This window comes from Gekko japonicus, unplaced genomic scaffold, assembly GCF_001447785.1.
Source record: "Gekko japonicus isolate JY-2015 unplaced genomic scaffold, Gekko_japonicus_V1.1 scaffold308, whole genome shotgun sequence".
In the NCBI taxonomy this organism is placed as follows: domain Eukaryota; kingdom Metazoa; phylum Chordata; class Lepidosauria; order Squamata; family Gekkonidae; genus Gekko; species Gekko japonicus.
Window position 1 is genome coordinate 1,287,974 of NW_015164673.1, and position 16,423 is coordinate 1,304,396.

Below are 16,423 nucleotides of genomic sequence, written 5' to 3' on the forward strand. Positions count from 1 at the left end.
GACCCCCCGCCCCCCGGAAGTTGGCAGCTCTACATAAGGAGAGCTCTGCTGGATCAGATCAGTGGTCCAGTATCCTCTTTCACACATTGACCTGGAGGGCCAAGAAATTGCATGGATGCCAAGATCTTCTCCAGACATTGCCTCCTCTTACTGGTATACAGAGGTTTACTGCCTCTAAATGTGGAGGTAGCCATTAGTAAACCATGGATCTGTCTAATCCCCTTTTAATATGATCATCCTTTATGAGATGGGCGATTTTACTGGCTAGTCTCTTGTGATGTGACGTATCTATATGTCTAACAGCAACACGTGGTGGCCCCCATCTGCAGATACCTAAATTTACGGATTGAGGCCACACTTGACTCTAAATAGATTTTCCTGTAGACTTCAGGTTACCAGAAAAATCTGAAATAAAAAATGAAATATATAGGGGGGTGAAATCTCCCCCCAGTACAATTGCATTGTTTGTGCATGAGCAAACAACATACTTATCTTAGCAGAGCTGATGATGTCAGACTCCGGGAGCCACTGCAGGCCTGGTTTCAGGCAGATACTCTAGGCCTGGCTGTGGCAGTAGACGCAGGCTTGGAACAACTCCCAGGCACTGCTGCTATTGCCACTGGGTTCAAAGGTGGGTGGGGAGGTCTACACCAGGATTGGCAGTGGGGTGGAATGGGACTACCCCCTGTGGCCTGGCTGCTGTCATGGGCACTGTGGCTCCCAAGGTAGGAAAATAGAACGGAGGATTGTCTGAGGGAGGAAGAACAGAAAGATAACGAAGAGGGATTGTCTGAGGGAGGTGAGAGAGAAAGAGAAAGAAAGGGGGGATGGTCTGAGGGAGGGGAAGAGAAAGGAGAGGGAGGAGTTTGTCTGGGAGGAGAGAAAGAGGGGGCAGATTGAGAAAGGGTGGAGGAAAGAGGGGGGACATTGTCTGAGAAGGTTTGGTCTGAGAGGGGGGAGATTGGCATAGAAGGGATGAGGGGAGAACAGAGGTAAGGCAGGATTGCTAGAGAAGGGGTGGGGGAGAAGGGGGTGAAGGAAGATTGATAGATAAGGGGTGAAGGCAGAAAGAAAGAGGGGGAAACTTTGACAGAGAAAGGGGGAGAGGGAAGGAAGCAAAGGCGGGGGAATGCCCATTCCCAGCAAGTGTCTTGCAGATCCCCACTTGTCGGTATATAAGATGTGATAGTACCTAGTGCAGATATTGTATATCTCAGCATCAATATGTTTACATTTTTGAACCAAAGATCATTATACATATATATGAGTCTATCTACCATTTGGTGTGCTCTATGGTTTGTGGATTACTCTTCATCTCATCAGCTGCAGGCAGCCACTGATAGGGCAAAACCATAGCTCTTATCTGTCTGATGGTACCTCATCAATTTATAGATAGGGACTCTGGGGCAAGTGATACTCTGTCATCTTGGTGCATGGGGGGGTCAACAGTGGGAGGGCTTCTAATGTCCTGGCCCCACTGGTGGACCTCCTGATGGCACTGGTATTTCTGGCCACTGTGTGGTACAGAGTGTTGGACTAGATGGGCCTTTGGCCCGATCCAACATTGACATCTCTTATGTTCTTATGTTCTTATGAACGAAGCAGCAGATGAAAACTTAGCATGGTCAAATTGTTATGTACATATTTAACAAATCATGTTAAAATTTTGTTGCTATTTTTTTTTTTTTTAGAGAAGAAGTGACCATTGTGATTGTGCCATCTCTCTCTCCCGGTTTAGGTGGAAAATGTCCGCTTAATTGATGGAGCGTCTTCCAAACGGGCGGCGTTAGGAACTCTGTATCTAACTGCTACTCATGTAATCTTTGTGGAAAACGAATCTGATGCTCGTAAAGAGACATGGGTATGACAATTTACATTGTACGTTACAGATATCTGATTTATTTGTATACCTTATGTGGAGAAATGCCTTTCAGCCTTGGCTAATGAAACTATTGGGATAGATCGTGTTCCTATTCTTTTCAAGGGCTTTGAGCAGCTTTTTGCATGAATCCTTCTGCTCAGAATGTCCCCCTTTGTTCATAATTAAGGCAGAAACTGTTAGGGAGAGAGGTGTGGTTTTGCTTATGTGTAAGAGTTCATTGGTAAAAGAATTGCTGGATGAGAGCAAATGAATTTGTGATTCATATTTGTTCTTTTTGGACTGAAAGATTATGAGTTTATGCTCCCCATATTAGGTACTGATTAACAGGTTAGATGTCTCTTGATTCGGACAGCATAAGAGGAGTGGATCAGAACAGTGATTGATCTAGTCCAATATCCTGTTATACACAGTGGCCAACCAGTTGCCCTGGAGAGTCAATGAACAGGATATAAAGCCCAAGACCTTCTCCTGATCTTGCCTCCTAGCACTGGTATACAGAGGTTTACTGCCTCTGAATATGGATGTTTCCTTTAGGCACCATGGCTTGGAACATTTGATGGACTGATATGTGAAGCCAAGAGTAGGCCTGACAGCACCCGGTGGGTTTCTTAGGCTACAATTGTAAGAATATTTCCCTGGGACTAAGTCCTTTTGGTTAATAAACCAGCTTTAAGCCATGGTTTTCAGATTCTGGTCTGATGTGCTCTAGCTAACCATCATTAGTGGAGTGTCTCTCATTTCGACGATCACAGCAGCCATAGTTAATGTAATTAAATATAGTTTTGCATGATGTCTTAACCAAGCCAGTGTATAGTCCAGCTCTGTCCCACAGATTTCTGCTGATTCTTCACCTTGAAAGTGTACAGGTTGCTTCAAGAGGGCATGCTTAAGAGACTGAATATGCTCATAAAAAATTGAATCCTGTCTGAAATTGCCTTCCCATGAAAATCACACCCCGTGTTAAAGCTTACTACCTTGGAGAGAGCTTGAACTCCAATGTACCTTGTGGAAATGGAGTGAACATATAGTGCAGTTCCCCATTATAAGGGACTTTAAAGGGAACTTACCACAACTACGACTCAGGACTGAGCTGCTATTATGTTTTGAAATAAACCAGCTGTACTTGTAATAAAGCTTTACTCCCTCTGTATTACATTGAACTTTATATCCAGTGGTACACATCGTACAGCTGGAATGAATTATATCATAGCATATTCTTTATTGCTGTTCAGCTTGATACCCTGGTTTCCCTTTTCAGGTTCTTCACAGTCAAATCTCCTCTATTGAGAAGCAAGCTACGGCTGCTACTGGTTGCCCTTTGCTGATTCGCTGCAAGAACTTCCAGAACATTCAGTTTATTATGCCTCAGGAAAGGGACTGTCATGATGTTTACATATCTCTAATACGTCTGGCCCGCCCAGGTATGTAATGCAAGCTCAGCAGATGCACTAGCGGCCAGTTTATCCCAACTGAATGCCCTCTCACTGATATGGACCTCCTGCCCTGTCAGGATGAGAATCTGACTTTAAATAAAGCAGAGCTATTTTTCCATAGCAGAGACAGCAACCCTCTGAATGCCAGTGCTGGTGGTGGTGGGGGGGCAATGGCAGGGGGAGGCTTCGTCTTCCCTGCTTGTAGACCTTCTGGTTGTCCAGTGTTAAACAAGAACCTGAACTAGAGGGACCATTGATCTAATCCCGCATAGTCACTCTTATATTTTTATGCACATTCTTTTTAACAGACTTTATCCTATCCAATTGTTCTCTGGTTTTTCCATGCTGGAGTTCTGCTCCAACTCATCTTCTTAACTACATTGTCGCTGGCCCTCTCTTATGCACAGTTTTGGGGTTTTGTCCCCAGTTGTTGTTAGTGGAAAGTGCTGTCAAGTCACAGCTGACTTATGGCGACCTTGTAGGGTTTTCAAGGTAAGAGATGTTTCAGAGGGGGTTTGCCGTTGCCTGGCTTCATATCTCAACCCTGGTATTTCTTGGAGGTCTCCAAATACTAGCCAGGGTCGACCCTGCTTAGCTTCTGATGAGATCGGGCTACTGCAGTTCTCTTATGTCCGCGCTGCCCATTGAACACCGTTGCCTCCCTTGTGGTTTCCACTCATTATTTTTCTCACCTCTCTCCATTATTATATTTCCTCCTTTGGGTTACTTTCCCTTTTCATGTTGACTTCAATTGAGTTAGAAGGATGTCACTCTGCTTACGACTGCGCTGTCATTGGCTTAGATCCAGTGGGCAAAGCTCTGTTTGTGCAAAAGGACTTTCCTAAGTACCTTCTTGAAGCAGTCTCTTGAGCCCTCCCCCCAAAAAAACCGTTTTGAAAATGTGGGAGCCTTTTGAAATGGTGGGGGGATTCACCCGGGGAGGGACTGGTGGAATCTGGAGAATCCTCTCTTACGTGCTGTCGCAGGCAGCCGCTAGAAGAAGAAGAAGAAGAAGAAGAAGAAGAAGAAGAAGAGATTGGATTTATACCCTGCCCTTCACTACCCAAAGGTGTCTCAGAGCGGCTTACAAACTCCTTTCCCTCCCCCTCCCCACAACAGACACCCTGTGGGGTGGGTGGGGCTGAGAGAACTCTTGACAGAAACTGCTCTTTTTCAAGGACAGCTGTGCCAGAGCTTGTGACTGACCCAAGGTCACATCAGCAGGTGCAAGTGGAGGAGTGGGGAATCAAACCCGGTTCTCCCAGATTAGAGTCCGCGCACTTAACCACTACACCAAACTGGCTCTCAAGGTTGTCTAATGGCTGCCATCACTCTGGTATGGGTCTCCTTGGGAGGACCCAGAGCACCCACCCTACCCCTTTATACGCTCTCTTCCAGTAGGTTTCCTTTTATGCATGACCAAATGAGGCATGAGGACAGTGTTCCCTCTAAGCTGAATCAGTGTGAGCTAGCTCATAGTTATTTAGCCTCCGGCTCACACATTTTTGTCTTAGCTCAGGAAGGATGGCTCCAGAGCAAACTAATTTATGCAGTAGCCAAACTGCTCGCTCACAACTTTAATGCCAGCAGCTCACAAAGTAGAATTTTTGCTCACAAGCCTCCACGGCTTAGAGGGAACATTGATGAGGACCCAGGCAGAGTAACAAACTAGTTTTATTAAAGAGATTTAATAACAGCTGTAGTTCAAAAACATGTAGGAAAAATGAGCGCGGTAAAGGTAGGTGAATCGGTAAAACAATAAATCCTAACGCATCTGATTATGCAGTCCTAGCCCTTCTGTAGGTACCTGGCTGGTCTCAGACTGACTCACCCCTTTTTGGATGAGGGATCCCCCCTTCTGCAGCAGCCTCACCAGCCCTGCTCCCTGGGAGTGAATGCCCTCCCCCCCTTCGGGCAAGGACTTTTATTCCTTCTTCCCTGGCACCACCCTCTACTCCTTTGCTGGTGGAATTTTCCCCTCCAGAATCCCCTGTTAGCCAATCACAGGGTCCAGGGGGAACCTGGGAAAGGTAGGCCCCGATAGCTACTCCAATACAGGCTTCCCTGGAGCCACTAGGTTTCCCTAGAGCCTGTAGGCCGCTGCTGCACCACTATAGGCCCATGATCATGACACACGCACAAAGGCACGTTTTAGTCATGCTAGGGCACGATCGGGACTGTCATGGTATCAAGGGGGCCAAGGGTGTGGCTGTCGGCAACTAGTAACCTTTTCCATTCTGGATTGTGTGAGGGACCCAGTGAAAAGATGGACATGGAGACAGGAACACAAAACAATCGCCACCATTTATCACCCCCACACACCCTGGGCACAGGCCTGTAGCTACAGTGGGGCATTTCAGGGTCTGGCCCCCTGACTTCCTGCCAAGGCCTCCGACTTCCATCCAGCCCCCTACCCCCCTGGCTCTCTGAGCCACCCAGAGGACTCCCAACTCTCTGGGCCACCTGGAGGACTCCTCACCACCGCCCCTTCCCCAAGCGTGGCTTGCTTCCCCATGTAGGCAAGCAGAGTGCAAAAGCTGCAAAAGTGAGTTTTTAAAATTTTATTTAAATTTTATTTTTTTATTTTGTGGACGCCGTGGGGCGCCCAGGCAAGCCAAGGGATGGCATGGGGTGTGGCCTAATATGCTAATGAGTTCCTGCTGGGCTTTTTCTACAAAAAAAGCCCTGATAAAAACTTTTTGCAATATAGCTCAGGAAATTCTGACATATTCAAGAAAAAGTCCAACATCCTCTATGAGCACCCGGTTTTCTACTCATTTCAACAACCTGCCTCAGGAGTAGTAACCTTTTCCATGTGTTATGTTAGAAGGTGTCAGCCTCTTGATACAGTTTAACTACTTCTTTTGCTTCCTTCAAATAGTAGCAGCATTAACTTCTTTTTTTCCTTTCTTCACATTTATTGCAGCCAGACTTCTTTTTCAGATTATCTTCCAGTTCCATTTCAAGTATTTGTACTAGGAGCGAGCCAGTTAATAAATGTCTTAATAGTAGCAACCAGTCCTCTTTTTTAAATCTGGCTAAAAGCCTCCTTATTTCAGATTGGCTGGGAAATGCTCTCTATCTCACGTTGCTGGCTCAGTTGCTCTCCAGTAAAATGACGTCTGTGGCTTCTTTTATTGAACCAATCCATCTCATCTTGAGTCTTCCTCTTTTTCTCTTGGCCTTCCACTTTTTCTGGCATTATTGTCGTTTCCAATTATTCTTGTTTTCTCATAATGTGACCAAAGTACAGTAGCCTCAGTTTAGTCGTTTTAGTTTCTAAGGAGAGTTTAGGCTTGATTTGGTCTAGAACCCACTTATTTATCTCTTTGATAGTCCACAATATCTGTAAAACTCTCCCCCAACACCACATTTCAAAAGAATCAACCTTTTTCCTGTCGGCTTTTTTCATTGTCCAGCTTCCACATTTGTATACTTTTAAGAGTTTTATCAGTCATCCATTGAGGCTTTTCATTTCATTTGAGACCCTACCCGTGATAAAAATTATTTTTTAAAAATAATTGTGGATGCGTATAAAAATATTGCAAAACTTATCAAGCGTCCAAAACCTAACAGGTGTTAAGTTTGATCCCTCCTGCTTCCCCCCCACCCCGCGCCCCAATTGGCCCTGAATCTGAACAAGCTTTGTGTGTTGTTCTTAGTCGTTGAAATGTTGAGAAAACTTAAGCTTCAGTGAGAACATAATTCTTCTGAGTTGATCTAGTGGCAAGTGCTTCCAACCAGTGATGGGAGCAGGTGTAATGGATGACTTTAATGCATGCTTTGGAAACTGATGAGCAAGTAAATGTCATAAATCCATCCAAGTCTTTCTGTTTAATCCCCCCCCCCCAAAAAAAATGAAACAACAATTGTACGTGAGCAGATGGAACATAGACCAGGGCTCAGTGTACCTAAATATATTCCATGACAATAAACAGAATAAGAAGTCTGAGTTCCAGAAATCTCAAATTGTACTCAAACCATCTTCTTGTATGTTTGCAATTTAATATTCTTAAACTGTATGACACTCAAAGTAACATTCCCTTCATTTCCTCTCCAATTTTTTTAGTATACAACAAATAAAATTGCACTGTCTTAACTATTTTGGGTCCACTTAGGTCCCCCAGTCCTGCTCTAGTTGTATTTGAAAAAGGATTGTGTCAGAAGGTAGGTAGAGATGTGCATCTGAATGTGTATTTAAATCAGGGGTCATTTGGGGGGGACGCGGGGGGACGCCATCCCCCCGGGTGAGGTGCGGGAGGGCGGGGCCTGGAGCTCCCTGCTGGTGCCCGCTGGAGGTCGCCGCCAGCTGTGGGGAGGACACACTTCCGGTGATGTCAGGGGGTGTGGCATATGCTAATGAGTTATGCTAATGAGTCCCCCTAGCTCTTTTTCTACGAAATGACCCCTGATTTAAATGCACATTATATGAAAAACAATGCCAAGAAGCTGCAAAGCATCCATGCCCAGATATGCATTTGAGTTTGCAGTTGGAACAAATATGCAGTTTATACCTATAGTTTCTGATCTAACAAATGTGTGCATCTCCTTAGCTGGTGAGGAAAGTGACACTATCAGTTCTCCTAGGAGACAGCGGCAAAGACCAAACTGCCCGTGTTCTGTACTAGAAAGCAAAATCAAATTCTGCATATTGGCTACAATTTCACAAATCTACACTCCTGCTTGCTGGCTTACTTTGCATAATCTATTCTTATTCCAAAAGCATAGGTTATAAAATTTCAGTTTGATGATAATGGAGATTTTTTTGCTGAAAAAAATGAAACAAGAAAAGAAAATGGAAGGTAGCAATAGCTGTATGGGCAGGCACCGGTGAAAAACAGGCATAAACTGGGCTTCATGCACTTTTTAAAAACGTTAACAAAATCTAAATAAACATTTAAAAATATTTTGTGCTTTTAAAAAAACAACTCGTAGTTTTGCATGAAGAGATGCTAAATTGTCCAAACTAAATAAAGTATACAGATTAAACATCCATGTATCTATTTCTCTTGTGCTATTTATTGTGATTGTGCTTATCGTAAAAGGGAGCTTCTACACCCTTTTAGAAGCCCTGTCTGACTGCCGGAAACTCTGTAGGCATATATGGTATCTGTTCTGTTATCTCGATTTTGAATTTAATTTTTTTAAAAAAAGGAGTTTAGCAGGACACTGAATCTTGTGTCCATTCCAGATTAACCCCAGTCCTCTAACTTGTATCCTGCTACTCTGGTCAGCCCAACCTGAAGCCTTTCTCTGGCTTGATTAGTCCTACTACGTTGGAAGAGCCTCTTCTGTGAGAGGGAGAGCCTGTTCTGCTGGAGTCAGTCTCCCTGCCTTGAAGGAAAGTTTCAATCTTGGCTGAGTGGAATGGTAGGCTATAAGCCACTGTCCTAAGGGGCTGGAACCACACACAACTTTCTATAAGTTGAGATAATGACTTTTGGTTTGTGTTCTAGGTTGCAATCCCTGGGAGTAAGCCCACTGAATCAAAGGGGACTTGCTTCTGAGTAGACCTGCTTAGGATTGTTTGCTAAATGCACTGTGGGTCATACATTCATAAACCTGTAGAGAAGAAAGGGGCACGAAGGCCCTCTGGTATCTAGCAATAGGCTGGGGTTTATAAAGAAGCAGGACTTTTGCTCCTGTGCTCCAGTGCAAACATTTTGTGATCGATCAGCACAGAGAACCCAGAGAACGTTTTGCTACTATTACAGAACTAGAATTACCAAAACTGAGTTTACACTGGCGGATTGCCTGTGGTTTAGTTGTGGATATATCTTTACTGCTGTAGAGTTCATAGTTATCCAGTGTTACTTCAGTGCTAGGCTAGCTTATGGCTTCAGCTGTAATTTATTAACTCCTTTTCCCTGGGATGCCAGAAGGAAGCAGTTGGAACTCTTCTGGTATAGCACTTCAGTTCTCCTGGGCATAAATAGTTGGCTAGAGTGCCTTCCCCCCTTATTTCATTGTAACAGAATGTGAGGTATTTACTCGCTTTCTTCTTCTTTGGGGAAAAGCAAAGAGCACAGCAGTAGCTTAATTCCCCACTGTAGTCGCTGTAGAAGCAGGGCAGAAATCAAGTACTTTTAAAACTGAAGTTAATGTGAAAGTAAAGCATCTCTGTTAGTTGGGCAAGAATCACTTTTAAAGTTTACAATAATAATAAACCTTTGGTTGTGGTGGCCCACCTATGAAACACTCCCCTCTCAGCGTTTTGCTTTGGGATGAAGTGTCTGCATTTTGAGTGCCAGTGGAAAAACTTTGCCATTTCCCAGGGCTTTCAGTTGAGTGTAGGATTTTTTGGCTCCCCCCCCCCTTCAGTATTACTGGCTGGAATGTCTTGTACTTGACTTTTATATGACCTGCCTATTTATTTGTGGTTTTTAAAATCTCCACCAGTTAATGAATTGCAGTTCTTTTACATTATTGTCTTAAATAGCTGTTTTTGAAGACTCTTCTCAGTGTTCTCGCTGGCTTCAACATTTTTATTTTTGTGTGCGTTCACTGTGCTTTGTTGTATTTTAGCACCTCCACCCTTTTGTGAGCAAGCCACCCCGAGAACTTATTTGGTTAAGAGGTGAAATACATTTTTAAAATAAATAGTTTACCCAAACAAAATCCAATCTGTTCGGCTCCCAAAAGGTTTTATTCTGGCATCCAGGAGGCGAGCTTATCTAACAGGTGCCTTGCACAAAGCTTGACCTCTATTGAAAGTAAACTGATTGGGCGAGGATTTCTGGGAGAATTAGGATCGCCTTTTTTGAAGATCGGTACTACAGTGGCCAGGGGTCGTTTCGTAGAAAAAGAGCTAGGGGAACTCATTAGCATAACTCATTAGCATATGCCACACCCCCTGACATCACTGGAAGTGTGTCATAAGGCCACACCCCCTGGCCGGCGGGAGTGCAAGGAAGCCCCGCGAAGGCCCTCCCTGGCCCCGGGCAGGCAGGGGTGGGGAGAGGCAGGGAGGAAGCAACTTACCCTCCTCCCTCTTCTCCTGCCTCCTCCTGGTTGAATGAGGGCCGGAAGCGGGGCGGCCGGAAGCAGGGGCGGGGCTTCGTCATCTGCCCCACCCCCGTACCTCACCCGGGGGTACTGCGATCCCCCGCGATCCCCCCCGAAATGACCTCTGACAGTGGCATTCGTGCACGTATCAGGCATGACCCCCGTTTTGTCTATTGAAGTAAAAAGGGTAGCCGGTGGGGAAGCCCACCAGCCTAGGTGATCTTTAAATAGTTCTGGGTGGGGTTGCCATGTCCGGGTTGGGAAATACCTTGGAGGCGGAGCCTGAGGAAGGTGGGGTGTGGGGAGGAGAGGGATTTCAATGGGGTAGAATGCCATAGAGTCCATCTTCCAAAGTGGCCATTTTCTTCAGGGGAACTGATCTCTGTCACCTGGAGTTCAGTTGTAATAGCGGGAGATCTCCAGCTACCACCTGGAGGTTGGCAACCCTATCCAAAGCCCATGAACAGCTTCTCCATTGACCAACAGCACATCTATCTTGTCTGGACTCAGCTGCAGTTTATTGGCCCTCATCCAGCCCATTATCTTCTCCTACTTAGGACTTCCAGAGAGCCAGATCTTCATGAGTTTATTATCTAGGTGTCCACTGTCCATCTTTCTGTGACTGAAACACTTAGCTTTGACAAGGTCTGTCATCCAGTTGAGCTGCTGTGCTAGAAACTGCCTCACAGAGACTTGAGGCTGGCACCCCTAGTTCTGTGGAAGCCCAACAGGACCTGGCGCCTGCCCAACTTGTAATCTGTTCATTAGACATTTAATTCCATTTGGGCTAACTGGGGACCATTCAGGCAGATCTGAAGATAAATCCTCTTGCTGCTCTTGTTGAAATAATAGAAGGGTCGAGGAAAATATTTTAAAAGTGCTCTGTCCAAGTCTGAGCAGGTATAGAACGAATGAAGGATTGACTCCTATCCTTAAATGCCCCGCCAACCAAAACCCAGAACTGTTTACTATTCTTGGATAAAGACACATTAATTAATAAATCACAGCTCCTGATGTTTAGCTGTCTGTTCATATATGCTATGGTATTTTCCCCCTCCAGGAATCAGTTGTACTAGTTTTAACTGCTTTTTAAAAGCAGGGTACACATCACCTTGCGGGGCTGTGGTGGCTCAGTGGTTAAGACCGGAAGGTCAGTAGTTCAGCAGTTTGAGACTCGAGTGCCGCATGACGGAGTGAGCTCCCATCTCTGGTCCCAGCTCCTGCCAGCCTAGCAGTTCGAAAGCAAGAAATTGCAAGTAGATAAATAGGTACCGCTTTGGTGGGAAGGTAACAGCATTCTGTGCACCTCGGCATCTAGTCATGCCGGCCACATGACCATGGAAATGTCTTTGGACACTGCTGGCTCTTCAGCTTGGAAACAGAGATGAGCACTGCACCCTAGAGTCGGGATTCGACTGGCTTTCAAGCAAGGGAAACCTTTACCTTTACACATCACCTTGAACATTTTTGAGTTGAAAGGCAACTCAGAAATGTTTTAAATAAATAATAATTAGCTATCTATGGTAAAATATTCCACAAGGCTGTGAATGCTGATGTCATCTAATAATGAAGACGGGAGCAATTCTTTTGGATGACATTGTTCTGTTGACCAAGGTGAATTTTGAGGGATTTTCCTGCCAGAGTAAGCCAAATAGTGTCAGAAGGAGACCACAGTCACAAGTATGAGATGACCAGACCGAAGTGCTCCCAGAATAGATTGCTCCACCCAGGGGTCATTTCGTAGAAAAAGAGGTGCAGGAGCTCATTAGCATAACTTATTAGCATAACTTATTTGCATATGCCACACCCCCTGACATCACCGGAAGTGTGTCAGAAGGCAATGCCCACCGCTCAGGCGCCACTGGATTGTTTTGGATTGCTAGCTATTGGGGGGGGGGACATGCAGATCTGCCCTTGCAGAGGAGGGGAGAGCTTGTACCTGAAGGCGGGCCGGAGGGGGGTGCTCTGCAACTTACCTGGCTGCTTCTTGCTCTGACTGAGGGCTGCTGGGAGCAGGGGGTGGGGCTTGTTGCATGTGCCCCACCCCCTGGGCTCTTTACTGCTGGAGCGTCGCTCCTGTGCGCTCTGGCAGGAAATGACCCCTGGCTCCACCTCACGTAAGCAAATAAATGCAGCGGAAAGCAGCATAAATCTTAATATTGTGCACACAGTACCATACCTTGGACCACTCCGTCTCCAGGAAATGTATACAATGGCCCAAAGTAATCCCAGACATCTCCGACTCCAGCTGTCCACAGAATGAGGTCATAATTTGTCTGTTTGAGATTTCAAGAAGATCTTTTTTATTCTTGGAGTCAGTTATTCCAAGGCATTACAAACTCCATTTTTATAATCGGGTGGTGGTGGTGGGGTGGGGGATGACAACATAGCTAAGCAAAGAAAAGTTGATACTTTGTGGTGGAACAGTAATAATTCAAATGGATAAATGGTCTGTCTCCATTTTTCCCCCCTTCAGTGAAATATGAAGAATTGTACTGTTTTTCTTTCAACCCCAAATTAAACAAAGAAGAACGAGAACAAGGCTGGAAGTTGATCAACCTAAAAGAAGAATATCATCGGATGGGGGTCCCAAATAATGATTGGCAGCTCAGTGATGTCAACAGAGATTACCGAGTGAGTCACTGCTCTTGAAAGTGTGGTCTGTGGGCCAAATAATATGTTACAGCAGTGATACTCAACATGGCACTTGTGGGCACCAGGGTTCCCACTGATGTGGTTCCTGATACTCACTTAGTTCTCCTGCAAAGCAAAGAACTAATGCTGACTTTTGTTCACCTCATTGGAACTGTAGGAACTTCAGAAGACACCCCCCCCCAGGCATCAACTTTGGGTCTCCTGGGAGCACCCATTTGGAAATAGCTGCCCCCACCATAGGAAGATGCTAGGTTTAAATCTCCCAACATTTTGTAACTGACCTCAAAGACAACCATTTGGTGTCTAGTATTGCTTCCCATGGCAGCCATTTTGTGGCTGTGCCTGCTATCCTTTTTCAAAATTCCAAAAGTGCACACATACGGAACAAGGTTGAGGGACTCTGTGTTACAGAGACTGTGTGTTCTGTGCCTTGTCCCTCCTAACTGACATGTAGTTAAAGAAGTTTTATGATGTGGTTTCATTGTGCTGAAGGTTCTTCTTCAAACTGCGACCTTGTGCTTTGTAGAAATCTGTAACCAGAATTTGTGGCTATAAGCTTTCTAACCAGGGCATTTTTGTTCAATTTGGCTGTCAGCTACAAAGCACAAGGTCACAGTTAGAAGAAGAAGATTTTGAAACGGGAAATTAGCTGGCATTCCGTCACTCCTGTGTTTTTTGTGCATTACTGTTAAAGTTTTTGTTTATTGTTCACTGCTGTTTTTTGAGCATTGCAATTTGTGTCTCTGTACAATGCTCTGCTTTCATGTACTATAATTCATACTTCTGCCTTATGTGGTGTTTATTACTCATGTTAATGATGTATACCATATATTGGAAAATTTTGTAGTCATTAGTACATTTTACATTCACATTTTTGCTTTTTTATATGGTCATTATTTACTATTTGCTTTATAAAAATCCTAGAAGGTGGCCACATTCTCTTCTTAATTCTTGAACAACTTTTACTATCCAGTCAGAAGTCTACCTATATGTTTAGGAATGCTAAACAAAGTTTAGCTGAATTGTTGTTCTTTGACTATGAGGATCTATATTTGTTGGTAAGAAGGAGTGTGTTTTCAGAATATTCTCTGCTGTTTTTAATTCAGCCTTCCTGATAATTTGAGAAGTGCTCTGAAATAATCTATTACTAACCCATTAGAGGGTGCCCTAAAATATAATTGGTTTGTTAAAGCAATGCCTCAGTTAAGACAGTCTTTTGTGTTTCTGCTTTTGGACAGGTATGTGACTCATACCCCACTGAAGTGTATGTGCCCAAATCTGCCACTGCCCATATCATTGTGGGAAGCTCTAAATTCCGGAGTAGGAGGCGTTTCCCAGCACTCTCCTACTACTACAAGACCAATAATGTAAGTGCGAAATTGGATTTGGGGTAAATTAATTTTTGTCTGATTTTTAAATATTTTTTTTTAGAATGTGTGATGTGTGAAAACATTTCCCATGGCTGCTATTAAACTTTCAAAATTAGATTTCACTTGTCATATAGTAAAATTACCATTACCACCAACTAAGGTACTACATGCATTAGTGAGAGAGGAGGATAAGTAGGAGTATCTCTTCTAAAACGGAGGCTGGGATCCACAGGTTTTTGTAAGTACTTATGCTAAAAAAAATTTTTTTTTTAAAGAATACTGGGTTGGAACCTACAGTAAATTTCTGCTAATGGAAGTGGTTCAGTTTTTGCCTGCCATGCCGTAGACTTCTTGATTTGCTCCTCATGCTGTTGGTGGTGGTTCCCTGTGCCCTAAGGAGCAGTATTTCCGGAATCATTTTGGTCTGCAGGAGGAGAGAGAAGGCAAGGAGCTGCCATTCTCTTGATGGACACGCCTCCCATTAGTGGAGATCTGCTGGGAGATCCAAGCCCTGCTATCATTAACCAGGAGATATCTTTTCAACTGATTCATGCAACTGACCAAACATTGGCGCTCTGCTTTCAGGGTGGCTACATAGTGCTCCAGTCTTGCAGTTAGTGGGTCAGTCCAAGTGTTTGCCATGAGAATGAGCTGCAGTTTGGGCTACTGTCAACTGGGAGGTTTACAGAGATGTTCAACACAGCAGCTCGTGCTTGGAACAATTAATTCCCATGGTCAATTTGCTATACACTGTATAAAGTCCAGGCTAGCACAACCAACTGGGGATTGTATCCGCTGGTCTTGTTGTTGTGGTTGTTGTTCAGTCGCACAGTCGAGTCCGACTCTTCACGACCCCATGGACCAGCTCCCGCCAGGCCCTCCTGTCTTCCGCCGTCCTCTGAAGTTGGCTCAATTTCATGTTCGTTGCATCGATGACACTGTCTAACCATCTCATCCTTTGCCGTCCCCGTCTTCTTTGACCTTCAATCTTTCCCAGCATCAGGGTCTTCTCCTGTAAGGAAATCAGGAGTGAACCAGTAGGCCTCTGGCTGGAAGCCCATTACACTACTGGATCTATGGTAAAGTGGGCAGTTAATAGTTTTACCCCACGCATGGGAAGCCTGAGCCACTTCCCAATAAAGATGATTGTTTTCAAACCATTGGTTCAGATTAGTCCCACAAACTAGAATCAATGGTGTCTACAGTTTAGAAGAACAGTGTGACTGAGGTGATAGTTAAGAGTGTTGGCTGCCCTCTAGTTTTGAAGAGAGGCCGTATTCTGAATTCAGCAGGGGCTAAAAGAAAGGGTCCATGAAGTCAGTTGTTGTTGGTGAGTGCAGCTTCTTATCTGGCTCCCAGCACAGCGTGTACAGTTCCTGCCCTTCTCCAAAGCCTAGTGGGTTGCAGAGGCTCTTCCCGATGTCGGCTTCACTCAGAAACAAGTAAGGCTTCTCCTTGGTTTCTGAATATTTCTGAAGTTCATTGTAATCAGGAAAAGCCATCCTTCCCCTGGTGACATACCCTTCTCCCACAGTTAAACTGGGCCTGAAGCTTGGGATGATGTCAGACGTGACCCTGCCTTTCCCTTGGGACAGGGAAATAAGGCCCTGCCTAGAACAGCTTGCAGTTGGTTATCAACATCAGCCAAAATTTGTGGTCCCTTAGCTGAAACGCCAGCATCTTAGACTCTATCCCAGGGGTGTCAAACATAAGCCCCAGGTGCCGGAATCAGCCCTTCCAAAGCTTTTATGTGGCCTGTGAGCAACTAGTGCAAGGCAGGGAACAGGAGATTGCTGGGGGGGGGGGGGGGTATGGGCAGAGCCACTCTGATTGTGGCTTCAGCATGGTGGCACAACCTCATCTGCGGTAGTCAAGCAGTGTGGGAGCATCTGCCCAGTGCTGCACCACTGGCTCTCCCGTCCGCCTGTATAGGTTTTCCTTTGCACCGCTCTCCCAGCCCATGAGGCTTTGCAGTGAGGATACAAAAACTTGGAGCTTCCGGTTTATGGGGACATGCTGGCGGACGCATTTCCCGGACCTCCTGGGGATGTGATCTGCAAACCAGTGGAAAGGGGGGG

General features: G+C 45.1%; 1 protein-coding gene across 1 annotated transcript in view; it reads left to right on the top strand.

Annotated features, from left to right (window-relative positions):
• Positions 1 to 1,723: 1,723 nt before the first annotated feature.
• Positions 1,724 to 16,423, top strand: part of MTMR7 (myotubularin related protein 7) — a gene marked incomplete at its 5' end in the record, with an annotated part of 39,991 nt that continues 25,291 nt past the window's right edge. The window contains 4 exon segments of the mRNA XM_015409245.1: positions 1,724 to 1,861; positions 3,141 to 3,303; positions 12,797 to 12,954; positions 14,214 to 14,342. Coding sequence (XP_015264731.1) covers positions 1,724 to 1,861; positions 3,141 to 3,303; positions 12,797 to 12,954; positions 14,214 to 14,342 — 588 coding nt within the window.